General features: G+C 39.6%; 2 protein-coding genes across 2 annotated transcripts; both read right to left on the minus strand.

The window, feature by feature from the left end:
- Window positions 1–226: 226 nt before the first annotated feature.
- lpcat2 (lysophosphatidylcholine acyltransferase 2) lies at window positions 227–8853 on the minus strand. Its single transcript, XM_022741702.1, has 14 exons — window positions 8573–8853; window positions 8037–8179; window positions 5847–6064; window positions 5369–5481; window positions 4945–5005; window positions 4457–4515; window positions 4020–4054; window positions 3762–3816; window positions 3308–3390; window positions 2980–3105; window positions 2673–2826; window positions 1843–1941; window positions 945–1086; window positions 227–739 (listed from the first exon to the last, which is right to left on the minus strand). Exons 1-14 carry the CDS (start codon window positions 8681–8683, stop codon window positions 561–563), a joined length of 1578 nt encoding a protein of 525 aa, XP_022597423.1. The 5' UTR covers window positions 8684–8853; the 3' UTR covers window positions 227–560.
- A 2554-nt stretch (window positions 8854–11407) lies between these two features.
- mmp2 (matrix metallopeptidase 2) lies at window positions 11408–26439 on the minus strand. The gene is made up of 13 exons (XM_022740821.1): window positions 26088–26439; window positions 25672–25898; window positions 24492–24640; window positions 23475–23603; window positions 22546–22719; window positions 21630–21803; window positions 20704–20877; window positions 19833–19988; window positions 19557–19683; window positions 15548–15684; window positions 14768–14927; window positions 14388–14497; window positions 11408–12585 (listed from the first exon to the last, which is right to left on the minus strand). Exons 1-13 carry the CDS (start codon window positions 26241–26243, stop codon window positions 12482–12484), a joined length of 1977 nt encoding a protein of 658 aa, XP_022596542.1. The 5' UTR covers window positions 26244–26439; the 3' UTR covers window positions 11408–12481.
- Between the last annotated feature and the right edge of the window lie 935 nt (window positions 26440–27374).

Here is a 27374-nt window from a genome sequence, read left to right on the forward strand (position 1 = left end):
TATTTAAGTACATCATAAAACACTGTCACTAACATTAGAACTCTAAAGGCAGCAGGGTTCAGACAGTTGACTAAAACACTGATGAGTTTTCTGACATCTTCATGTCAACATTGACTAGATTTTCATTTATTTTAGTTTTTTTGTATTTTTTCCTAACCAAAGCGCACAGACACACACACACACACACACACACACACACACACACACACACACACACACACACACACACACACCCACACACACACACACACACACACACACACACACACACACACACACAAATCTTTACAGATGGAAATAGTCTGCAATTAGACATTTGTTGTGCAGTGATTGGGGAGTTGTTCTTTAAAATCTCTATAAGGCACTAAAATTGAAAATAGAAGCACTCTAAAACCCATGTCTGTACAGAGGCAAGCACATGACCTATAATATGGCTCTGCTGTAGCAAATGACTTGAATTTGCTAAAAGTCGCTGGACACAGCCTTTTCCTTCTCAGTGCAGTGAATACAGTTTTCTGTCTGTCAGTGCAGTCAAGCAGGGTTTACAGTTGTCGTCCGTCTCAGTCATCTTTCTTGTCAGAGATGCTGTCTTCCTGTTTTTCTCCTGAACTGGTCTGACCAGCCAGTTCCAGATCACCTGGCCTCGCCTCCTGGATTGCTTGATATCTCTGAAGCTCCAGGTAGGTGGTGAAGAGCTTTGCGTACTCCGGGTGGCTCATAGCAAAGCCTTGAAATTCACCTGAAGAATCACAGGCACAGTGAAAAGCATGAGTAAGCAGTGCAGCTTGGGATAAGGGAAGTAAAACTGATTAACGATAAAATACTGTATGCATTCATTTACTGCACATATTCCCATTCCATAAAACCGTGGTGGATATACAAAATAAAAAAGACCAAAATGTTGCTCAGCATTAGACGTTTGTCTTAAGGCAGCATCTACTCACTGAAGGTGATGAAACCAGAGCCGTCAGCATCAATCTCCTTGAAGAGCTTGGCCATGTTTAGATCCGACACACCCAGAGCGGAGCGCAGCAGAGCAGTAAACTCCTCTCGGGTGATTTTCTCATCCTCATCTGTGTCAAACAGCTGCATGAGAGAGGACAGCAAGGGAGAAATTTGCATTTTGCCTTTCAGGTGTTTGCACATTCAGGAAAAATAAAGGTTATTTAAGGTGTGCATGTGGGAAGGTCGGTGATAGAAAAAAAATAAAAAAAATAAAAAAATAAAGCTTATGTAAAATTGGGAAAATTCATTTTTGCTTTTCAGTCATGTTACATAAACACTGTTTGAACTGTTTGTCCAAAACCACATTTGACCTTACGGCCAGCAGAATGACTCTGTGCTCTTCACAACAGACACACATTGTTAACTTGACATTATCCAAGCCTCTCTGAATGCTGCCTCTGTTCCTCCCACAGTAGTACTGCTACTGCCTGCTGTGCTCTAATATCAACTAAAGGTAGTGCTGGGTGACTTAGCTTAAATTCAGTGCTTTTTGAAATCTACTTATTTTTATTGTAATATTAATATTGTTATGAAATCCTGTCTCAAAAAGATTACGCACTAAAAAAAGAATCAGCAGGAAATGCATGAGTCAATGGAATCAGCATGATGACTGTGGAACATTTCTGATAGTGCTGAAAATCTGCCTTGGATAATTCAGGCTGTTTTCAAAAGCAAAAGACTCCCGAAGAAGTTCAGGGGGTACGAGCTTCATTGGCTCAAGAAAAATGGATACCACCGTATACACTTGTGTGTCTCTCTATAATTGTACATTAAAATACAGCACTGTATTTTTCTACCCAGTAGAAGAAGATCTGTATCAGAACATTTCTGTCCTACCTGGAAAGCCATTCGAAGAACGTCTTCAGTGTTCGCTGGCCGACACAGGATGGTCACGCCTATAACGTACTCTCTGAAGTCGATGGTGCCATCTCTATTCTGATGGGGGTGAAAGCCACAGCAAAAAAAAAAAAAAATGCCTGAGTAACTGAATACACAGACTATTATGATGGATAGTACTTTACCCTTTGTGGTCTACAAACATAGAAACATAGTCTGATATCAACAGTTTTTAATATTAAAGGAAGTATGGTGAATTTAAATGGTTAAACACGGACACATAGATGGACACAAACATAGACAAAAGTATGAGTGATTTCTATAAATGGCAACCCTCAATAACTGCAAGATTATGAGGCATACATATTCTGAGAAAAGGGATTTCTTTTTTTACTCATTGAACTGCATGTTAGAGGCTGTTTTTATGCTTTTAATCCTCCTCCCACTCAGAACTCTAACGGACATACCAGGGAATGAGGCCAAACTGCTTTGATCATAGTTTCCTCTTCAGGCAGTGAAAATCCTGAACAGAAAATATGATGCCTTCCCTATTTTACTTTTACTCTCATTTGTACACACAGGATATGCAGTGATTTCTTAAACATGTAATTCTGTGAGCCTAATATTAAGATTGTCATATATTATGTTGTCAGCCATTGTATTTATGGTGTGTTTCCTGCGTGTTGTGTCAGGGCCAATTTCTTACTGTATTCCAACACCCTGGCTGTGTGTCAACAAACAGTAACAGCATTTAATCGGTCATTTCTACTGGTATTATTCAGCAAACTATTAGGAAAGAAATGATTTTATTTACAGCACATGTGTCTCACCCTGTCAAACAGTGCAAACAGCTCCTCGAGGGGTGGGGTGACAGGTAGCTTGAGGAATCCGGCAAACTCCTCAATGGTGATCCGTCCTCCCCTACAAGAGCTGGCCATGGCCGCAAAGCCCTCCAGCTCTTTTCTCACGTTGTCCCACTTCAGTCTAGGTGAAGGGTACAATGAAGAAGGTGTATGTCATACTGAACAATATATATATATATATATAATAAAAAAAAAAACACTTCAACCTATATTTGCCTGTCTTAATTTCTCTGCCTGGTGACACAAACAGTGTATTTAAGTGAGATATTCTTACTGGAGTTTGCGGCTAATTTTGGTGAACTCAACCAGGCCGGCCTCCATGGGCAGAGTTAGCTCACCAGCTGAGATCATCAAGCGGCAGTCTTCATATGTGTGGTCTGTTACTGGAACTCCCAAAGCTCTGTAAGCAAACATTTTGCATGTGCAGTCTTTAAGTCAAATACTTGTAATGGCTGTAAAGAGCATTTTCTCATCAACTTACATGTGTTTAACATTGAATTTATCACTTGTATGAGCATATATGCTTTTGCATTTCCATTGCACCTTGTTCTACTGCATGCTCTACAACGAAATGTGCACTTAAGGCCAGTGACTTTACTAACCTGGCCATAGTTTCTCGCACTCTGCTGGCAAACAGAGCTGGGCTTTTCCTTTCCTCTTCTGTGGGGATATGCGGCGGCAAGAACTGGAAAAAAAAAACAGCAACCAGATTAAAAAAAAAAAAAAAAAAATGGTCACAGGAAAGGTCAAGCAGAAAGCAAACTCCTAAACCTTTCTGTGGAAACAGAATCCCTTCCTGCAGAAAACACACCTCCCCCCTCAGTTGATAAAGTACCTTTGAATACAGTTTCATAAAATCCAAATATTTCAGCAGCGATAGCAGAGAGTGGCACCGATACCACCAGTAAAGCTGCAGTAATTTTAAAAGATTTCAAACGAGGTGCTGTGTAAAACCCTGGAATGCACATCAAGTTGCACACAACCATTTCCTGACATATCAATAAGAAAGCATAAACAAATTTAGTCATTTTATTAAGAAAACAGGAAGCCTGTTACCTCTATCTCTACTGTGGTGTACAGCTGGCTCAGCGTTAGAAGCAGCAGTGTCTTCCTGCAAATAATACAAGCAAGGCAAGGTCTGTTACATGTATTGATTCACTAGTACAAACAGTTGTTCCAGTACAAGGCAATTATGTTACTGTGTTCCGATAGGGTACTGTCTGAGAAAAAGTAGGTGTCGACATACAAACATACATACTACAGGTGAAACATGAGAAACCACTCAGGATGCACAACAGTAGAAAGCATACTCACGAGCTGAAACCCTGCCAAGTCCAAGTCACTGTATCCTGGAGAAAAAAAAGAATGAGGGGAATACATAACGCTTCATAACACATTAAGAGTGGGATGAAACAGTTACACGTTAGCTGGTGGGTGTGTGATACAGTTAAGCTTCTAGTGTTGCCATTAGCCCGTCTCTGTGAATGACTGCATTCAAAAGTCTGTCGGTGGAACCAAACAACTGAAACAGCAAATATAAGAGGAGGATAACAATACTTAAATTTACTCAGATTAGGTTTAAAGACAATCTGTGCATTTTGCTCGGAGGGAATTAAACTCATGGTTGCTTAGTGTGTATATCCTCATTCATATATGGCTCTGCCTCTATATATGTATCTTTTGTGCAAACTTTTAGAGTGCAGTGGGGCACCAAAATATATCAATGTTGTATGACAATCACAGTCACTCACCAGTTTGTTGGGATACCTTATCAGCACAGGCTGCACGGGGACTGCTGGGATAAAGGCACCTAGAGGTGGTGAGAAAAAACATGAAGACTGTAATCTCTCATTTCAAATGAATGAAAGCTGAATAGGTGTAGAACTGTGTGATTTTACAAAACCGATATCCCCGCTGTCTCGCATCACTCAAAACCAGTTTTGTGGACTTCCATTAACAACCAGTCAAAGCACAAACCACATCACATGGTGAATGAATGGAACTGTGCAGTATCAAGTGTTCTTTCGATTTTGTAGCCCCTTTTGCTCAGTGGATCAGATATGTGAAGTGAAAATTAGTTAAATTTGCTATGAGAAACAGATGAATCTGTTAGTAAATGGTTGTTTGTTTGTTTTTTTGATTTCTTCATCTGTCTGTTATCATTTTCCTTGTCTTGAGTATGCTTTGTTGCAAAATAATACTACCTACATTTGCATTACATTCGAATTTTAGGTCTTACCTTGTTTGAAAGTGATAAGACATGAGCGATTTGTACATGTTCCCTCTGGAAATATCAAAACCTGAGGAATAAAACATCATTAGTAAATCTTAAAATCACATGCTGTATAACTTTTCTCAAGTAGGCAATGATAATCTAAAGCCACCAGTATGCAAAGCAAGTTTCTGAAAAACTCTGATTGATATTGTATGCATATTAGTATCAAAGTCACAGTAAAGTATTAATAGTATTAAAGAAGAGGCATTTTCATGAAATGTGGGACTCAAAAACTGACAAAGGAAACTGTGAAGACCGACAAAACCAACATCCTGAGTAATGGCTCTTTGGTTTTCTTAGCTGACAAGCTCAATGTTTTCTTAGCAACTATACAGAAGACAACACTGACAGTATATGTGGATTTTTTCTTTGGTATGTTGTAACAGACCTGAGGCCAGCGGCCTCCTGATTTGGCTCTGCTGTCAATCTCTTGGATTGTATTCTTCCGTGAATCTGGGTCCTTTCTGGACACGAGCACTGGCTGGAGACAGCGCACAAACCCTTCAGAGAGAGCAAAACACGTACTATATGTGAATGTACTGTACACACTTAGAAAATGAAACCATACATTGGCTTTTGTCATATTTTTCACTTATTACTCGTACAGGTCTTGGTTAATTGCATGGTTTTGTTAGCATTCAACAGAGCAAGACCATTTTGTTAAACAGTCATTTACTGATGATATCATCATTGTGTGTTATTAAATAAAAAGCTCTGTGGGGGTTTCAAGTTTCACACCTCTGTATTTTCTCACACACACACACACACACACACACACAAGTTTGAGAGAACAAGAAAGCACATATAAACACTTAAGTGCCAACTACCCTGTACTGAAGCAACAAAGCAACTAAAAAACATCTCACTGCCAAAGATGGGTGTAGCCAGGTTCTCAACACGGGAGACGGTGGAGGGCAGGCCTGCAATAATGCACACAATCCCATCGAAAAAGGTGGAGTGGGGGGCAACAGCCAGGATGGGGGCCTCACTGCTGCTGACCTGCTTGCCCTTGACCACCACTCTGAAGCCCATGCAGAAATAGTAAGTTCTCCCCAAGGCAGCCATTATCCTCTGACACATGAACCTGGGAATGACCGCAACATTTTAGATTATTGAATGAGGTATTATTAAATTAGAAATGCATAAAATCCAAATGAATACTTCTGGCTGAATACTTATTTTAGATATATCTCCCGCGTGTCTCTTTAGGCCCTCTCTGTTGATCGTAATCACTTCAGCACTATTATGTGCCAGGGGCCGAAATGTCAGTGTTTTTGCTTGTTTTTTTTAAAAATGGACTGAATGAATGTTTTGAGTAACAGGAAAGGTTGCACCATTTTGTACTTTTCTGTAACCCTAAAATTGCAAAGAATTTTCCCGCTAGCAGTTACTTCCTTATAATCTAGAGTAAGGGTAGGAAGTCACACTATACTGTAGCTTGACACACTGTGAACCAACAAACCAATGAATATTTAAAGCTATATCAATCTGTTTGCTGAATGTGGCAGGAAGCTTAATAACAGGAAGTTCAACAACATCTTGTCATACTGTCAGCTTACAAAATTATAGTGAACAAGATATTGCCTGCCTAAATATGCAGAAGGCTCAGAGCAACATGGACTTGCATTTGGAGTTTTTCACCACATGTCTAGAACAAGTCTAAAATGTACTGGTCTTTATGCCCATCTACCAAAAAACTATTTATCATTTACAAATTTGGTAGTTGATTTTTAGTGGGATCTGCAATACAAGTTTCACTTTGACTTTATTTGGAGTCATTTGAGTCATTCTTACCATCACAAATATTACTTAATTGAGTAACTATTTCAATAGAACAAACAAACACTAATCTTATTGTGAAATTTTACTATTTATTAATCAGATTAAAACCTAAACCAGAGTGCTTTAACCACGGTGAGAACTTCTGAGGCCGTTAACAGGAAAGCAATAAATGGGTGAACTATATGACCATATATGAAGATAAGCTTACCCCTGTTTCTGTCACCTACAGCATGCTTGGTCATACTCACATAAAAAAGCTGTGAGGTCTAAGGTCACAAGAATTTTCCTGTCAGCTGCAGAACTGTGCACTATGTTCGTGTGTGCTGCACCTACTATCTGCACAACTCAACAGTTAAAAATGCTGCACTCTGTTTGATACTCACAGGTGAAATACTGCAATCCAGCCACAAGAAATTTTACATTTAATATGTTGATGTATAAAGTATGGCATGTTAACTACTTTAAATCGATACAGTGCCTATTATGTCACAGTGCCTATTATGTCCCACTGGATTGCCCATTCCAATACTGATAAAAAATAGACATTCAATGATGAAAGATTTGTTGGTATATAAAGGGATGAATCACTTTTTTAGTTTTCAGTTCCCCTTAAGGCCCCTCACAGGAACTGAGCGGAGCTGAGATGAAGTAATGCTTATGGTACAGATACGATCTAGAGAAGCATGATTTGGCAGAAGTGCAAGCAGCTGCACATTCTTCAAGTTGTGTCAGGAACCATTATTTTGAGAATATGCTGCCTTTGTTGTGCTTTACTGTCTAGTTTAATATAGTGAAACTCGATATGTTTTAACTAAATCTTAATCTATTTCTTCAACAATAGCTAATGTTTAATTGCACTGAATGGGATGATTTAGGCCTACATGCAATAAAAAAACAAAACAGGTTCAGTGGCAAACGCCTTCTTTATGGGTGAAGTTTAAAATACAGTGACAAAATGATGGTCACATGTTATAACTGGTTGAAGTAGGTAAAACAAAACTGATGTCCTAGCCTGGGTAATTTTCCAATTTTAAGCCAAATTCAATGTATTTGAGAAACCAAGTAAAAAAAAAAAAATTCAATGTAATGTGTACGTAAACCAAACTGATGGCAAGAAGGCACAGCGAGATACACTTTGTGCTATGTGTTTAAATGATTTGATTTTTCTAAGCAATTATGTGTGTCTGATATCCAAAAGGCCATGGCCTTTGATGGCAGTCTGGGACTCTGTGGGAGGTGGTGGTGCAATGGGATGATGTTCGTATCCTTGTTACCTTCTCCAGCCTTTCATTGGCTCCACAGCTCCTTTCAGAGGATGCTTGAAGGTTATTATGACAGACACTGGCCATGTCACCATGAGAACCAGAGACAACAGGATGGCGCGAACAGGGACCAGGAAGATTCCCAGGAGGACACACTGCATGGAGAGATGTACATAGATACACCATTAATTAGAGTAGGCCTATACCATGAAGGGAAGACTGCTGTCAGAGTCAACTACACCCTGGCTTTTGACATTCCACAGAACAGAAATATGCAGCTGTGTGGAAATCCACAGCACTGGACAGCTTTCTAGAAAGCACACAACGGCTCTCATTGTTTGCGCTGCATATAACGAGGCATTACAAGCCGATTGTCAAAGCCCCGTTGGAGAAGATTATAGGCCCTGGCTACACAGCAGCCTGTGGGTGTAATCTCGCACATCAGATGAAACACCGCGGTGTGCCCACTGCCGTATTTCTATAAGCGATGGCTACATTCTTCAAACGCTTGCATTTACACGAGCATTACGCTTAAATACCATACTCACTTTAATTATAGTAGCTTTGGTTAGTTTTGTGTCCTGTACAAACGGGTTGATGACCGCAGGCAGGAGCAGAGATTGCTGCCGCGGCAGGGTGAACACTCGTTGTGGAGGCATTGCAGTCCAGGGAGCGAAGACACAGGCAAATGTTGTAGTCTAGGCGCCGTTATGTTATCATCTCACTTCCTCAACGGGGGCTCTTCTCTCTCATTTCATTTTCTACCTTAATCAGACGATCACACTGGCGAGCTCAGACACACACATACACACACACAGGCGTCGAGAGCGGAACCGGACTCTGGCGTTTGAAGCTCCACCTACAACGTGGTTAAACCCGGGGTCGAGTCCGATCGGTGTGTTGTTTTAGCCCCGACGACAAATTTCCACAATCTGTGAGGCCTCCTTACGAATGTTTGAAGGATGCTGTCATTCCGTTAGACTTATCTGCAATAAGTGTATATAAAAATATATACTAATAAATGTAACAAATGAAAGGAGGAGGCGAAATGGTGTCACTGACCACACACAGGAAACACAGAGAGACTGTATAAAACCGTGCATAACATACATAGGTCCTAAAATACTTGGAATGATGCACAATTATCCAATGATGGATATCAAGAGAATATTGTGATGCATTAACGTGTTTGTTTACAAGCTCTCATAAATGTCCAAAAGATGGCGCTGTTTTATAAAAGAAAAATCTCATTTGGTCATACCCTCCAAATGAAACCACTGGCTCTTCACCATAAGAAATATTAGAGAAAGTGCCACTCTGTTTTGACAACATCAGTATTCATGATCAAGCAAAAAGTGGTTTCCTTTAAAGTGATATTTGTGATCATCTTCCTACTTTTGTGATCTTTTGTGGTCCTTCCTGTAAATTAGTAAGAGAAGGACACCAGAAACAAATTGAGGCCTTAAAGATGAACTTTACAAATTATGAGTGGGAAGAAGCATATGTTGTCGATTTTAATCAGGCCTACCAAGCATTTTTGTTTGACAAACATTGTCCTATTAAAAAGTGCTGCATAAAAGATACATATAAAGGAAAGCCCTGGATTACTACAGGTCTTCAAGGGGTGTGCAAAAAGAAAAACAAGTTACTTTATAAGACATTTTTAGATCCTGAGATCCAGTGAAAGTGAAGAAAAATACAAGTTGCATAAGAACAAAATGATTTCCATTATATAAGAAAGAATATAACAACAAAATATTCAAAGATAAAAATAACATTCAGTGGACTTGGAAAGTAATTAGTCATATTATTCAGAATAGATGTTATGAATCTGAATTTCCAAATTATGTTTTGAATAGCTCTGATGCTAAAGTGAACAATTCAAAGAGCATTGTTGCTGATTTTGATTTTTTAGGGCAATATCAGTTATATGGTCCTTTGTGGGGTAAATGAAACAGATATAAATGAAACAGTAAAACAATTTAAAAACAAAAGTTCAACTGATATTATTTCATTGATATGGTAATTATTAAGGAAGTCTTTGACTCTATTGTAAGACCTCTGATCTATGTAATCATTTAGCAAAGGTCACCTGTGGAGTACCCCAGGGATTGGTGGTTGGTTCTTAAAACTTTAATACTTTATGGTATTTGTAATGATAGTCATTTGTTAGGATTTGTTAATTTTGCAGACAATACAAATTTATTTTACCTTGGGAAAAAATGAAAAGAACTTTTGCTGTTGAAAGGGAGCTGTCAAATCATCCAAAAAGTTTTAAAAGTTTTCACCGGCTCCATCAGTGTCATTCGTAGGGCTGATCCCAGTGGATAAGTCCAAGGCTTCATTTCTTTCCCAGTCCGGCTGTGGAGCCAATACTGGTCTGGCTTTACTGAGATGAAGAGCCTTACAAGCTGCTAAATGGCTCCAGCTTGTCTCAGGACTGGCTTTTCTTCTCTTCCACGTGTATGTAACCTGATGACTACATAATGTTACATGTCTGTTTTCCCTAGTGACCGGCTATTGAAGGCTTTAAAATGTTAGCTAACTTGCTACAGATATTATGAATGTGTTTGGAAAATGTTGCTATTGCTAGTTAGCTTACTGCCAGCATTGCTGTGGAACATATCACGGAGCATGTGCTTTGGTCTGAGATGCTGCTGATCTATTGCCACATCTAGTGGCAGTGATGATCGTATACGCAACCTTTAAATTGACAAGAATGTTGCATTTTGCTTCTGCCTGAGCCTGTTCAGTCACTACCTAATACATAGACTGATGATTTGTTTATACTTATTGTATTATGTGTGATGACTTAATAAAATACTAACTAACTAACTAACTAACTAACTAACTAACTAACTTAGCTGGATGGAAAGAGCATGTACTCAAGTACAGTTTTGAAATAATTTTAATGCCATTTCATTCTCATTCTACATTTTAGGATGAAATATTGTATTTTTAACTCCATTACATTATACATATATTTTACTACTAGTAGTTACTTTGCAAATTCAGATTTTCCATACAAAAGATATGATCTGTTATAAAATGTCATGTGTTGTTATAGATTGAATTATCCTATATAACTTACAGGGGCCATTCTATCTACATGACAAGTACTTTTACTTTTGTATGTTGTATGTAAGTATGTTGTGCTGATAATACACACTTATTACTTCAATGCAGGATGTTTACTTGTAAAAAAAATACTTTTACATTATGGTATTGCTACTTTTGCTGAAAGAAAATGATCTGAAACATTTTTCCACCACAGTTATTTGGTTGCCTCACAAGCTTGATTGTGAACGCTCGTAACTGTGTCAACCCATAAGGCTGCAAACTATATGGAGCTCCTCCTCTGTTTAATACTGATCCACATTATATTGACCATCTTTCATCTTTATTGATGACAGTAACAAAGTGCACAAGCATTAAAAACAACACAAAACACAATGACTGTATTGCTAAAACCCAAGAAAGAAAAGAGAATATAAAAAAGATTATTAAACAATACTACTGCGGTACTCTTGTCATGATTCCATCATGCAGCAAACCTATACAGCCTCTAGAGGCAACCTGTGCCTTTAATCTTTCTGTACCATTAGTGAAGGGAAATGCAACATGGAGTTGCCATGGCAATAATTTGGTCTCCATATTGTGTAGTTCCCTTGTATAGTCCTATAAAAAGTGCTAACCAAATGAAGAATAATGTGTGCCTGCGAATACTACTACTGACATTCAGAGAATACTAAGTAGTCCCATCAGACATAGTTACACTGAATATAAGTTGTGTATATATATATGTATATTTAGGACTATATGCAAGAAGCAATCTCTAAAGCACCATTTTCGGTCAGACACATTGTGCAAATTCATTTTTTCAAATGTATTGCTCAACAATGACAAAATTAATTAATTAAAACTGATACATTTATAAAACTGCACCTAGTACACTGGACATAGAAGTGATTCTAAGCCAACACGAATTCCTCATATGGTGTAAAACAGCCTTTCAGAATCAAATTTGCATAAAACGGCAATATCTCACAGCACAGTATAGCACTGCGTTCAATGCAGTGTGGACATACCTGATGTCTGAGTTTAAAAAAAACAAACCAAAAAACTATAAAACAATAAAACAGGGGGTACATATTGTAATAAATCTGCATCAGCATAACAAATACAATGTCAATATCACACAGTAATATAGCAAATATCCAGTTGCCTATGTTCAGCCTGTGTAGAAGGTCCCATGGTGCCTTTCTGCAAAGCTGGAGGCTTGTTATACAGGCTGGAAGGGACATGTCTCCCACAGAAGCGTGCATAGTTGCCAGGATAAAAACTTACAACAGTGTGCACTGCGGCGACCTCAAGTTGTGTACAATACTATAGCAATGTCCTCATGAGGCCAGACATCATTACAGGAATTAGCAAGTTGCGAGACATTTTGGAAATGCTCAACAACCGAGCCAGTCCTTTGTGATTTCGCCCAACTTGACAATCTTCAAGCTGCTGTCTTCCAGTTTGAAATAGTGGTTGCCTTTGAAGAAGTAGCTGTAATCTGTTAAAAAAAAAAAACAAGCACAATACACACTGAGTTCAAAATACTTGCTTGAGTTAAGTCTCCTGCAGCATAAAAAATTGTTTAGTTTTTTGTAAAACAAGGGAAAAACTACGCGTGAAATAATCAAACTAATAAAAGCATATAGACTAACAGTGCAATCAGTCTTGATCAGGCCTTGGGCCTCTCTCTCTCTGAATTATGCTAATCAGGAAGCATACAGAGGCACCTCTGTGGAAGGGAACAGACTTTCTTTATAGAAATTTGTTTGTTCACTGTGTGGGGAAGGGGCTATGTGATGCCTACAGTGCTGTGTGTATGTTAGGAGAGCAGTAATGGAAAAATCCCTGGTTGCCTGCCATCGACAAAAATCTACATACCACCTCTAACCCCAAGGATACATGGCTGACAGTGACAGTCTCAGAGGAAGTTTACCAGTATCATTGCCTAAAATTCACCGCCACAGACTGGATGTCTTGTACTGCAATGCCCTGTTCACTAGCAAGCAAAGCAAGCATAACCTGTCATGTGTTATTCACTCACAGCAAATTCAAGAATTGAGCAAGAGATATAAAGCAACTGCTCTCCCACTGACTGTCTCCTTTTATCAACATTAGACCACAGATGACTCCCTAACTCCAGAACTCCTCCCTTTGGCCTATTTTACTTTATCTTCTCTGCAAGGTCAGTTCCTCTAAACAATTCACTTCTGGCTAGATGGCATCATCACTGCTTGCTGAGTTCTGGTATATGAACATTTTTATTGACAGAGGCGCAGTGCCAGACTCGCTGATAGAGCTGATTGGATTTGTCTTCAATCTTACCAGAGGGAAAGCAAGTCTGCAGGGAACTAGCACACCGCACAGGTCACTTTCAAGCCAAAAGACTACAAAAACCACAAAAACTCTACTTAAAGACACAAACAAAAGTGTAGGCCCAGGACGCCTTTTGCCATCTTGTCTCCATTCTTTGATTTACAACCAGAACAGTGACCATCATTGGTTTACTTTTATACAATTCTTGTCATCTCCCCTTGAGATTAGTATATTTATGTAGCGTTTCATGGTGTGAAAGGTAAGTTTATGTTGGTGGTATTCATGTTGTGATGTGGTCACTGGCTCATTCTAGCCACATTAGTGACACGGCTCTAGGGATCGCTATCGGTTGGTCCGCAATGTGGCCCAACTGAAATATCTCCACAGCTATTGGTTGTATTGCCATGAAATTTTGAACAGACATTCATGGTCACAAGTGGATGAATCCTAATGACTTACTATTCCCTGACTGTTTCTCTAGTACCACTGTGAGGTTGACCTTTTTGGTTGTTAGTGAAATATCAGATCCATCCATCCATCAACTACGGATGGAAATGAAGTTTGGTGCAGATGTCCACAGCTCCAGATGATGAATCCTAATAACGATCCCATGACTTTTCCTCTATCATTACCAGCAAGTTGAATTTTTCACTTTTCCAGTGAAATGTTTTCACATCTACTAAGTGGACAAACACAATATTTTGCACAGACATGCATGATTGTCAGAGGATGAATTGTAATAACTTTGGTGATCCTCTGACATTTCTTGTGGTGTCTCAATGAGGTCAAACTCCATCCTCAACTGTATTCTTTGTGTACTACTAATAATCAAACGTTAGAATGCTTAGTTAAAAAAAAGTTAAACTAAGATGATGCAAATAGTAAATATTATACCCTATGTGTCATTGTCATTGTGAGTCTTCTAGCAACTGGAAAAGTTTCCTTATCCATTCACAAGTTATGTAAAAAGAAAGATTTTTTTTTTACCAATGCCATTAAGACTGAAGGCAGAGTCTATGCCATCTGGGATGCCATTCCAGGAATCGGCAATAAGTTTGGGGAAGCCAGGGTCCATCTTCTTCTTATCTTCATCATATCTGTACACACGTAACAGTAAAAGTGCATTCTTTAATAAACATACTCATACTTTCCCATGGAGATGAAACCTTCCAAACCAGTCATCATGAATCCCCATGTTGTGCAAGGCCAAACAGAGCTGTTGTGGTTTACAGTACAGTTTAGTCACACCAAACACTAACTAGATCCAGACGTAGCCCAGCACTGCAATAAGAAGTAATGACAACAACAGCACAAGTTAGGGTGTGTCAGACAAGGGTTTGAGGCTCATAAATGGTTGCAAACGTTACCTCCAGAATTTGTCCCCAGCAAATAGGTAAGTCTTTCTATTCTTCCTAAAGTTGAATGCAGCGTCGATTTGCTGCAGGTCTGTGGGAAGGTCGAGGCTGGAGAGCCTCTTGGGGTAACCTCTCTCCAACTGATCTGCTTTGTAGACCCACATCTCATTGCCTGGGAGAAAAAAGTAGAAAAGAAAGACGTGTTATGCTCATGGAACTTTTTTTAACACAGGAATGTTAAACAAGATTTTATCGCATCTTCCTATAAATCTATTAACCAACTATATCATATCATGAGTGTGAGATCATGCATTAACCATCCAGGGTAGTAACTCTCCCCATATAGCCAAACCAACTCCGCTGCTAATGTCTTCAAAGCTGACAAATATATTATGTAAACCTCATCAGTATTCAGGAAGATTGTCATATTAGTAAAATGCAAGGAACGCATCATAAACCACTAATAACTATGGTGGAATATCTCAAGTGTCCCGAGAGTGCACACACTGCACACTGCACACAAGAGTGCCCAGCCAACATTCCTGCTTCTCCTAATGTTTCAGTTCGTAGAAGTGCTTGACCGTTAAGGGAAAAGCATCCAAATGGTAAAAAAATAAAAAAGTGAAGACACCTCTGCATTACTCATGGAAGTGGAACTCTCTGTTTCTGAGATCACCACAGAAGCACAGGGATAATATGAACAGGGGTGCACAGTTCATGTAATATGACATCAACATTGAGCAAGGATTAGATCAGCTGTTTTTTCACAGTTACTTTTCTACTCCACCATACCTGCGAAGAAGACTGTTTTTTCCTCCAATGGGTTTTCATAGGCAGCATCTATCTTGACAGGCAGGTCGGGCCAGTAGGTGGCCACTAGCATAGGGCCGTTGGGCTTGCTTCTGAAGTTGACTGATCTGAACAGGAACCTGGCACACAGAGAATGAGCGGGTGAGCGATTGTAAGGTAGATGAGCCGGGGGTGAAATGAGAGTGAGAGTGAAAGAGGGGCAGTGGGGGTTGATGAGGAGGTGGGGAGAGTCTGTGTGTGTGTGAGAGAGAGAGAGAGGGGGTTTTAGTGCAAGTGCTTCACTGACTGAGCCAGCCACAATGGCCTGATTCATGAGCATCTGGTTCTCGTTAGGACTAAGGCTGCCGACGCCAGCGGAACAAGACCCATCTTGCCCGGATTTCCAATACACAGCTGCACAACAACGGCAGCTCCCCAAACTCTTTTCCACTGACCTATTTTTTAAAAAGAAAAAGAATCTACCAATTGCAAAGATGAGCTGTGATAATGACAAATTGAAGATGAGACTAAAACCTTATATACAGTACTTGAATAGCATGCATACATACCACATGCACATAGTTGTTTATACATTTGTCAGAATGAAAGAGACGACATATTCCAATCTGAACGAATCATCTATAAATTGCATTATTTTATCTGTGTTCTTGTGGATTGGTTTGCAAAATTTATGCCATTACCAACAATTTCCCGAGGGCTTTAATTTTGTATCATATCTCCAACACCGTCCTTTCCTCCCTCTGTGTTTTCATCTTGCATCCATTCAATAAAAAGTGTCTGGTTAAGAGAACAGATTTAAAGAATAGAAAGAGGTTTTTCCAAAGCACTGGTAATGTTTTTCCATTTTTTGTTATACCCAGGCAGCCATTGGTTTCCAGTTTTCTTTCGTACAGTATAATTATATAACTGCTGAGACTTCAAACCTTGTAGTAGTAATCTATTCTTCCTGCATGTGTTGTTATCAAAGTAATGTTATACCTGTGTGCTGATACAAGTTGATGTTAAAGATCTGCACTGCATTGCAATGCAACAATCATGTAATTTAGACAGAAATATCAGCAGCCACGATGCGCACTTTAATTGATTCTACATCACAGACAAGTTTAAACTTTAAAAACTTTAAATCATAAGATGCCTTAGAGAATGTCTGTGCGTTAAATATGTGATCTGCTGTAAATGGACTAAGACTGGCAAACACACTGTATTTACCTAAAGGTCCTACGACAAAACCTTCATGTGTTATCTCCTTGCTGTCCGGTGGGAATCTGTTTGGGTGTCAGGTTTGGTACTTGGAAAAATGTTCTCAGTACTCTATACTAGGTTCAGATTGCCCATGTATGCACAAGCGATTCACAGGAAAACAAAGCATGCATGTAATTCACTTTCACAGTTAACTGTTCACTGTACACACCATTAGAGCATTTTCTACTACTGCAGCTTCACATTAAAAGTGTCTGGCAAAAAAAAAGGTTTCTTTTATTTGAAACAGCAAACAAAACCCAACATCAAACAATGGTCATTTTTGGAAACTTTTGTCAGCGGCTATATACTGTAACTCGAACTCCTTTGCAAAACAACCTACTTTCCTGTGACCTGCTGTTGTGTGGAAAAATACTGGCATCATGTGCAGCATTAAATCAGATTGTGGTTGAAATTATTCTTGCCTGACAAACATGAGTTTGGTTGTGTTGTAAGAGAATACACCAGATTCTCTTCTGATGTATTTCTAACCAAGTGGCTGCTGAGCGAATGTTTGCTTTAGTGTTCAACTGCAGTTTTTGTTACCATCGACACCACGTGTTTTGTCAGATTGAGCAGGACTGAAATCTTAAGGATGACAACTACTGTCGAATACAAATACACCCACAAATTATGACTCAGGGTCATAACACTGCAGAAAATGCTGTTTACAATCAACCTCTAGCTGTGGCTACATGCTAGGATACAAGCACATGAGCATGTGTTGCCTATGTGAATATTTGTTCTGTAAAATTACTGTCATAAATACACAAGGAACCTAAATAGTGGGTTGACCAAACTATCTCTATGAGACGGACAGTATAATTGGCTTCTCCTTAAGCCTCCAGACAGACAGACAGACACACTTAAATGCTGAGCTCAGGGAATGCTACAAGCATTGCTCATTGCATCATGTCAAGATTTGTCCTACATTATAAACATGCCATGCCAGGAGAAAAGAGGGAATCCAACTTGTACAATAGAAGAATCAAGTGAGTATTAGTCCAGGAGCCCAGAGGGCACTGCTCCTTCTCTGAAGCTAGCTTATTGCAAAACTCTGCAGCTTACAAGCCTGACATGGTCCTTCAGGCAACTCATTAAGTCGCTGTGAAGGTCAGAGCAACAGGCCCATACTAAAACTTTACTAATCTCACACTTTGGAGAGTTATACTCTACTGTACAGTTCCATTCCACATACTCTCTCACTTCAGTGCCTTGAGAGAACTCTGTCCTCAAATTTTCTCCCTCCCAGATGAGAGGCATATCAGATTAATAATTGCTCGAAAATATCATACAGTACAAAGCCTTATGATTATGCACGAGAGCCAACAAAGACAGTGAGCTGCTGAACAAACCATTGCAAAGGATAATGATAGTTTAAACATCTGTTGAAATAGGCCAAGCTGCAGAAAACCAAAGAGCAGCCGAGTCCCATCACTCACATAGAACAGGGAGCACAATGAATATCACATCTACTGATACCCCAAAATATATTTAGACATTATGAAAAATATAATATGGCAAAATATGGCAGGAAATATTGTGATATTCGCCTAAGCCTAGGGGACAGCACAGAAGATGAACAGGTAAGTTTATCTTTCTTTTTCATAGTTATAACTCAGTCTGAAGCATCAAAGAGAATTAAGTCTCGAACCAGCTTGATTTCCAAAAACTGGGCCAAAGTTTCATGGTCCACAGAGCACCATGTGAGTTCATGTGCTGCTCTGTCGATCACTGCGAATGTGTGGAAAAGAAGCACAGCAAGGTGAAAAGTAATTCTGTATTAAAGCAGGATTTGTGAGCAGGATTGTGGCTTGTTTCTCCCAGTTTCTAAGTCCAGGTTCTCGGGGTAGGAAGACCAGGCTAACTGAAAGACTACACTCTTTGGTACGGACGTCTGCTGGCCTGTTTACTTTGGACAGTTTTCCAAAACAGCCATGAGAGATATACAACTCTGAACCTTGAAATTGCAAGGAGTTGATAATATACAGCACATCTATAAGTTTTAAACATCATAACTAACAAGGGACGCTATCTGTGTTTTCTATCAGTTCCTTTTCCCACATTATTGTTTTTGTTCTAAGTGAACTTCATGAGACTTTAACTGTAATAAACTTCAGCTGTTTTAGAGAATGCCCACCTTTATACGGGAAAATGAACTGACTCACAATGACTGTTGACCAAACCACAGCACTTCATGAAACTCCTCTTCTACACAGGGTCAGCCAGTAGACACAGTAATCTTACAAGACTTTGGATTCACTGGCGCCGGCGGAGGAGAGAACTGTAGACTGTGTTTATGACTGATGACCGTTTTGGTTGTCACTGCATGCATGGAGGAATAGCTTGTTTTTCCCTCTTACTAATTGTCACATCATGAAACAAGCATCTAACCCGCAATCTTCAAGTGACACAAGACTGCAACATGAGAAACAATAATTAACAGGAAACCTCATGTCAAAATGCTCATTGTTTGTGGGGAAATGATTATGAAATCCAACTTATGTAGACTGCCTTATTTCACTTACACAAGTCATAAAGTCAGAAGTAGGCTATTGGGTTTTGTTTTTTCATTCTTCCCATAGATCACAGACAGGAAATTCAGCCAGACTTTGGCAGCACTTGCAAGTTTCGAGAGAGCAAAACATGGAGCTAATGAAAACATTGCAGCTAGCACATTCAAACAATGCACACTTGGTGAAGTCTAGTTCAGCTCAAAACAATATTAGGACTTCCTGTCTGATGTGATTACCTGTCCTTGAAGAAGAAGGTCTCTCCTCTGATTTGTGCTATAGCATCAAAGATAACTGGCTCCTTACAGATGTCCATTGGAGTGACTGGACCCTGAGTTGGAGGCAGAGGCTTGTCTGTCGGCACACCTGATTTTAAGAGATTTACCAGAATAATTACACACTTGCAGTACATTAATCTGTCCTGGCTTCTGATAAGGAAAATACACTTATTTTTGTTCTCTGATTAGACTTAATCCCTGTCCGGGAAACTAGCCACAAATGACATTTCATCTCACCGTAGAGCTCCTGGATGCCTTTGATGTCATCCTGAGAAAGTCTAAAGTCTTTAGTGAAGGTGTAAATTGGGGCCATCAATGCTCCGGGGTCCTGAGAATGCTCCAAGCCAAGGGCATGACCAAACTCATGGGCTGCAACCAGGAACAAACTGTAGCCTAAAAAACATGTGAAAAAATGAACATAGAGAATCTTCACATCAGAAACACATCAGTGCTTTAGAAGGTGGATAAAGTTGGATTACGTTAGTATGATGAATTATTCTTTAAAGAGGCTATTTGTAAGTTTTTTCTGCAGCTGAAAGTGTTTTTTTGTAATTGCTTGACAACAGGTTTGGGCATAGACAAGACAAGAGGTTACAATTTGCACTCTGAGCAGTGTTACGTCTTCAGGGCAGACTTGAGGCTACAGTGAGTCGCTATCGAAAAGTGACAAGACAGGCTAGCAGGTTAGCGTGCTAACTTGAGTGGAAGAAAAGATGTGATACAGACAAGAGTTAATGTTAGCATTGCTTTCCACCGCTGGAAACAGCTCTTGGCGAGTAAAGAAATTAAGTTGAACGCTGAACCTGCAATGTGTCTTCGAGACTGGTAAGTAAATAGCTGTTAATGCTAATGCTGATTGTGTAGCAATAGCAAAACCTACAAATAGCTCCTTTAAACATGTACAGAATAAATAAAATCACAATCCCCTTGATTCTGACTGACAGACAGTTGTCTGAACTACTGAGGGCAATTAATAGATAGTTTTTGTATTTGTATTTAAACTGATTGGCACACAGTCATTTGTCCTTTGTGGCAAAGCCACTTGGCTGCTATTCCCACAACTACAGCAAGAAATGCCCACAAATACTACTGGCCCATGCCTTCATACCTTGGTCAGGACAGAAACCCCATTTGCGGTCATCATCATAGCTCTTGGTGGTGGCGCACCACATTTTGCCGTCGCTGCGTCCAGATGCGGTGCAGGAATCATAGGTGTCTCCCAGGAAGGTGAAAGGGAAGACACAAGGGCTTCCTTCTGCGTTTCCTCCCACCGTTGACATAGCTGGAGGGGGGGTAAAAGTGAAATGTGCAGTGACCTCAGTTCATCTCACTGTCTTATGAACTCATTCATATGCCAATTGTTTTTCTCCAGAGCACTTTGGTTTGTATTATATTGTGAAATCAAGGCAGATGATGTTGAAAACAACATCATGAAAGCAGCTGGCACAACACACACAACATCAATAACTAATCCACCTGGAACAAAACCAAGAAGCACCCACCCAAATTGATTTGCTTTCAGAGAGATCATTTTCAATTTGGCAAGACTGGTTTTGTGCTGTTTTAAAGAAAAATCATTTCTTATTCAGCACAAGCTATCACACAAGGCATTACAACAAAGCTACATTCCTAATCAATTAGAACCAGATGAAAGCCCCAGTGGCTGTACCTCTCTCTGTCTATCTCACTGTCTCTCCCTCCCTACTACACTACCTCAAACCTAAAACCATTCCCACTGACAGAATGGAAAATAAGCCCTGCCACTGCACATTAAAATACTTTCACAGTCATTCAGCAGACCACGAGCAAGACCGAAAACCCCAACTGGAGCATTCCAGCAGAGAGAATAAACACAGACAGTAAAATGTACTATATGCATCTACGTAAGCACAGAAAATTAAGACAATGTATACAGCATTATACACGCCTACACTATGTGAGCATCTTTATGACAGTAAAGGAAATTGGCTGCATCCTAGTTGACTCTGTGACAAGAGTAGTCTGACATAACAGACAGTGTATGACACCACCCACCTGTTTCAGGGCAGAACCCGAAGGATTTGTCACGGTCATAGTCGTCAGTAGTGGCACACCAGCGGTAACCGTCATCTCTGCCCTGAGTGGTGCATCCATCATACTTCTCCCCCTGAAAGGTGAAGGGGAACTTACATGGAGAGCCTTCTGCATTTCCACCCATGGTGAATAGCACTGTAGAACAAAGGTTAACAAAGGTAAATGTAGTTAATTGCTTATAAAGAATTAGCTAAAGTTCCTACATGATCATTGCTACTACAACCCTTTGACCCCTGAGATACAATTTAAGGAAGATAAACTATAATTAAGAAAGTATGTGGAATGGAAATTTTTTTTACCTCAATACAAAAGCTTAACAGAACAGACGGCTGCAGAATAAACAGTTCTCAGTTGTGTTCTCATCATATAAAACAACTTAGTACATGTGTACTTTGGCAGTTTGTTGTAATGGGCATGTGATCATGTTAGTACCATGGACAGCAACATAACACAGATAAACAAAATGTTTGACAAAGCCCAGTGTTCTAAAGTGGGGCAGTAACTTGGAAAAGAAATATTCCATATTCCACTCCAAACAAAAAAAAACAAAAAAAAAAAAAACAACAGTTTCCTGGCATATGGTCCAACCTACTTTCTTTCTGTCCAAAATCAGCAGAGCAGCGTTGAATATAGCAATAATCTGATATGAAGTAGTACTTTGCCTCTATAGAAAACACTTACCAAACTACTTCATGTTTTTGTGGTTCAGTAATATACAAGTAGGACACCACAACAATGCTACTAAGGTCAAATAGGGCCACAAAAGTGTAGTCTATGTACACCAAGGAAGAATATGTTAAGAAACACTGCATTGCCATTTTATGCATATTACTGTATATTACGTCAAAAATAAAGGGGAACCACATGACAAACTCACATTCATGAGGGCAGAATCCATATTTGCCATCCTCATCAAAGTTGTAAGTGGTGGAGCACCACAGGAAGCCATCGTCACGGCCCTGGGACGTACAGCTGTTGTACTCAGTGCCCATGAACAGGAAGGGGAATTTACAGAACTCTCCGTCAGCATTGCCAAACTTCGCCTTCACCACTGTTAAAAAGATAAAGGATCATGCCGATGCTTGTTGATGCTTAACCACATTTACTGTAATTCCTTAATACACTGCATTACTGTCATCCATATAAAGGTGAGATGGTGTTCAGTATGAGAGGCTACCTGCTCAAGCACGTTCAAAGTTCCTGCAAGTAAAATTTGATATTGTTTTGAACTAAATGGAAACACGTTGCTTCCTAGACTATGAGAAGACATTTAAGAAGTAATGATCACTAGTTCAAAAGCAAGGTACTGTATAAGCATTATAAGCAACAGTATAAACATTGTAAAAGCACTGATATAATAAGAAAATAGTCCATTCACACAAGTGATAAATTCAGACAAGAGGATCTGAATAATGGGAAATACATAAAACTATCTGGGCCAATGTGTGCTAATAGAAATGCAGGCAACAGAGAGTTTTTTTCTATTCAGCTTCCAGATGGCTGAGATTTACCATACTGAGAGCCAGAAAGTTCAGACAAAGTTAAGACAATCAAAACAAAGTATCTGAAAGTCAAATTAGTGTTATCAATGTCAAAATTAGGGTCCTGTCATCTCAACTGACACGTACTTAAGCTGTTAATCAAATTCACATCACCCCTACTCGAAAGCTCCCTTTAATTTGTTTTTAAAAAGACTGAACTCCATCTATCTTACTGATACTAATTATATTGCTACAGCTGTAGTGGGAAATAGTGGAGCCTTTGCGATACACTTCTTTGTTTTTGTAAATAGTGTTTCTCCATTACCTTGGCCGTCTCCCAGTGTCCACTGCTCATCGTCATCGAAGTGGGAGTCTCCCCCAATTCCTGGCCCTGGAGCGAAGGCATGAGCCAAGAGGCCATCTTTGCCGTCAAAGGGGTAACCATCTCCATGCTCTGTTAATGACATCATTCAAGATTAACCAATCAACATAAATATCAAAAGTGATTTTCTTATTCCAACAGGCAACACGTGGTATAGAGCTATTAGCTTGCCAGTCAGTCAGTAAGTGGCATGAGAGGAAATGCTACACATTATGGTGGGAAAATGTTTCAAACGTGATGTGACATTAGTGTGTGTTTTTTGTTTTTTTTTATGAAATGTTTCTTAATATATTTTTTTTGCTAAAACAACAGTTCAAATCTTCTGTGGTGGCTGGTTTTTGTTTGTGTTCCACGATCGCGGCTGAATTCCTTCTTAACAGGGTCAGCTATGGCTAGACAGAGTGATATTATAACTGTGTGTAAATATCAAATGGTTGTTTTAATTACAATGACTGGATCTGACAGTGTTGTAACCACAGTTTCCTAACCTATTGGTTGGCAAGGTGGATAGTCACTGTAATAATGTGTTTTACTGCTCCAACACCGTTAGTCAACAAGGCAGTGAACTTCTGTTCAACTGTTTCTAAACTTGGTCTCTATTTTCTGCTTGGAAGTGGAAGGCAACTTCACTTAATCATAAGTTGGTTATTAAAGTGGTTAAGTCATTCTTGTGGAGAAAATCTTTGAATTTATCATTCCTGTGCCCCATTTAGACCCCATTAAGTGTCTCTGAGATCTGAAAGAACTTTTAAAAGTATTCACTATTGTTTCCCACATCCCAAGAGATTATAATAAACTATGTTTTTTGAGGCCACGTGGGGTCAATTTGCTATAAAGTAAACTTTATTTGTTGATATTTCAGTTGCAGACATGCAGTCTCATTGCAGTTGTCTTATAAGTATGGCACTTAACAAATATCGCAAGAATCCATATGCTGTCTTATCTATATAGGTGTCATACCATTGCGGCCAAAATTAATCATGATGTCTGCCTCTCCGTCCATGATGCGGGAGAATGAGAGTGGGGTGACATCACTCCATACTTTGAAGGCTCTGAAGAAAGCATCATTTATGACTTCCTCATCCAGATCAAGACTGTATCCCAGAATTCTAGGGAGTAAACACAAAGTTAGTTTCACTCTAAACCAAGACAAGCAAAGGATAATGAAAACAAAACTCATCATAGTAAGAAAAGGCCAATGTAATCATGATAGTCCTGCAGTGTCGCATTTTGAAAGGTACATAAACCTATCACTTTCTCTTCTTAAGATCATGGAAAAGAATCCAGCTAAAGCCAGCCAATAACAGTATATGAGTCATCTGGTGAAAATGCTTCCTGAAACAATGTTCAGCCACAAACCCTGTTATATGCCTGTCTACACAGTCCTTTTTCCTAAAAACAGTCTAAGATCTCTTAGTTGTTATTGTCTTTGGCTCGCAGTCTTCCTTACAAACACACAGGCAGACGGGCTGGAATGATCAGGGCACACAAAACCGCTGATATAAATAAACCAATTCCACATTGTTGTAAACCTCAAACAGAACGAAAACAAAAGACCTGACACATACTGTGTAGGAATGCTGGTGTTAGCAAGACACAAGATGCAAGCGCTTCACGACTGGGTGGATGGGAGTGGGGTGGACTGGGGGTTGGGGAGAGGGTGGGGGAGGTCAGCTGGGGCCAAGCTGTGGCCCATCTCTCAAAGTAAACAGACTCTTAACTGGCCATGAATTTACACTGTTCATCAAACACTGTTTCGGGAACACTAACTGGTGGATTGTAGTGTCATTGAGTGACTCAGACATATTCTAAGAAGTATTTTTCAACTCTTATGGTTTGATTTATAGGTAACAGTTGGGTGGGGTCAAGTTATTTTACCTTTCTGTGACATCATATATAATGTCCTGTGATGTGGTACATGAAATGCATCTACAGTATTGGGTCCCTTGTTAATGTTATTACCTTTTTTTTGAGCCATAAACTTAAAAACTTCCATGATATCATTACTTGAGTACAATAACTGAGTCAAAATGAATTGGGACCCACTCCCATCACAAAATGGCCCTTGCAGGAATTCACTTAAAGTGCAGGTTAATCTAATCCTTCTTCAGAAATGTGCAGGTAATGGTATTTCTCTGACCTGTATGTGATGTCTTTCTTCTGCCACATGGGTTTCCTGTGGAAGAAGTTGTAATTGGCCACATCTGGGACGCCACAGCGGGGCTTTTTCATGATCTCCACAGTTTTGGCATCAATCTCTCCAGTTTCTTGCAGAGAAAAGAACTTTTGCATTTTCTTCAGTGTATCCTTGAGCACCATAAGGTTACATCTGTCTTGTGGGCATCCATAAAACTTATTCAGATAGTGCTAAGAGAGAAAAAACACATATTAAAACAGTTTAACTCTCTTGGAGTAAATTAGTCCAAAAAATAAATAAATAATATACAAACTATTCCCCAGCAGTCCATTTTTTGTGCTTCAGGAATCAGAGCTCCTTATTCACAGCTGGCTAACCCACTTAGGCGTAGTTTTAGGAATAACAACCAATAAACTTACCAGAGCAACTTCTTTGTCTGTTTTGGGAGTAGTATCGTCTCCAGGAAACCTAATAATAGGCGAAGGGGCAGCGTATGTTGCTTGAAAGACGATGAACTGAACCAAAAACAATTTGAGACCAACCCGACGACAACTAAATATTGTCGGAAAACCCATTTCCCCAGGTTAACAATACTATCTTAAATGTGGTTAATGCCGTTCACTCCGGGTTGCGATCCTTCCAGCCCGTCAGCTTGTGTTGCCTCTGCCCCTCTGGAGGATTTTTTTTCTCCTTAACGGGACATCCTGCACCTCGGCTCTATGAACTTTCTCAGTTCTGCTTGCACATGCACTTTTTCCCGACGCTTTCTGCGCAGTCTCCAGGTTGGGAAAGAGGAGCGGGGGATAACTTCATGCTTACTCATACAGTTGGATTTCTGACTCGCTCTTGTTTTTACTGGAAACCTCATATGGAGTTTTGAGTCGGATAGCTGAGGATTAAAGGGAATGGCGTCCTGATATGACAGACGGACTTATGCTATCTGATATACACAAAATCTGCATATTTAGTGACCTCATCAAATAATTCAATTAGGCCTAATAAAAAAACTAATTCCCCCCTATTCCTTTAATCAGTTCATCACTTGACATAACTGTCATCAAGAATTAGCGATGAAATCCAACTTTAATGTGATGCTGCGCTGTGTTTTTCCATGACTCACAGATATAGAAAATAAAATGATAGCCTTCAAACCTCTGTTTTTGTGTCATATGCACACCACTGGTCACATATGTCTTAATAATAACTAGAAGTGGGTGTTCCCTGTATCTTGCACATCTGTTTATTTCAGTGTTCCTGCCTCACCCTTTAGTAGGCCTACTACAGAGGCCTACAATTTCCGATCAGGAAAACATTTTTTTTTCTCCTGCAGGCACATATGGTCCTAAAATCATAGGGACGCTCGCTTCATTTTGCTTTTAATTGCATTTAGGCGAAGAAATTGACGAAATCTTACTCAGTATTCATACTCAAAATGAATCCATCTGTTTTTCCAGCTGGGCTCCGGTATCCTAAGAGGGGAAAAAAACAGGATAATTATTACCGACTTGTGTTTTACAGACACGAAACTACATTTTTAATGTAAATGTCATATGTTACATTGTATCACATGACCAGGACCACAGCGACACCCAGCTGTAGACAGGCTAGGGGGTATTTAAAGTGCTGTGTTGACATCTGGTGGCAGGACGTGAAAACTCACCTCGGTATCAGGTTGAAAAGAGCCTAGTGCATCATGTAACCATAAA

Source organism: Seriola dumerili, unplaced genomic scaffold (genome assembly GCF_002260705.1).
Source record: "Seriola dumerili isolate Sdu_G_001 unplaced genomic scaffold, Sdu_1.0 BDQW01000003.1, whole genome shotgun sequence".
Lineage (NCBI taxonomy): Eukaryota > Metazoa > Chordata > Actinopteri > Carangiformes > Carangidae > Seriola > Seriola dumerili.

What these genes read in the sequence shown, in the direction of transcription:
- lpcat2 (XM_022741702.1), bottom strand. Translation starts at nt 8,683, where the DNA reads ATGCCTCCACAACGAGTGTTCACCCTGCCGCGGCAGCAATCTCTGCTC. An exon ending in GGCTACACCCATCTTTGGCA is followed by an intron (nt 5,482 to 5,846) that starts GTGAGATGTTTT and finishes CTCTCTCTGAAG; the next exon opens with GGTTTGTGCGCTGTCTCCAG. An exon ending in ACACCACAGTAGAGATAGAG is followed by an intron (nt 3,391 to 3,761) that starts GTAACAGGCTTC and finishes TTTTTTTTCCAG; the next exon opens with TTCTTGCCGCCGCATATCCC.
- mmp2 (XM_022740821.1), bottom strand. Translation starts at nt 26,243, where the DNA reads ATGGGTTTTCCGACAATATTTAGTTGTCGTCGGGTTGGTCTCAAATTG. An exon ending in GATTAATTTTGGCCGCAATG is followed by an intron (nt 23,604 to 24,491) that starts GTATGACACCTA and finishes TGTCATTAACAG; the next exon opens with AGCATGGAGATGGTTACCCC. An exon ending in AGGCATCCAGGAGCTCTACG is followed by an intron (nt 19,684 to 19,832) that starts GTGAGATGAAAT and finishes TCTTAAAATCAG; the next exon opens with GTGTGCCGACAGACAAGCCT.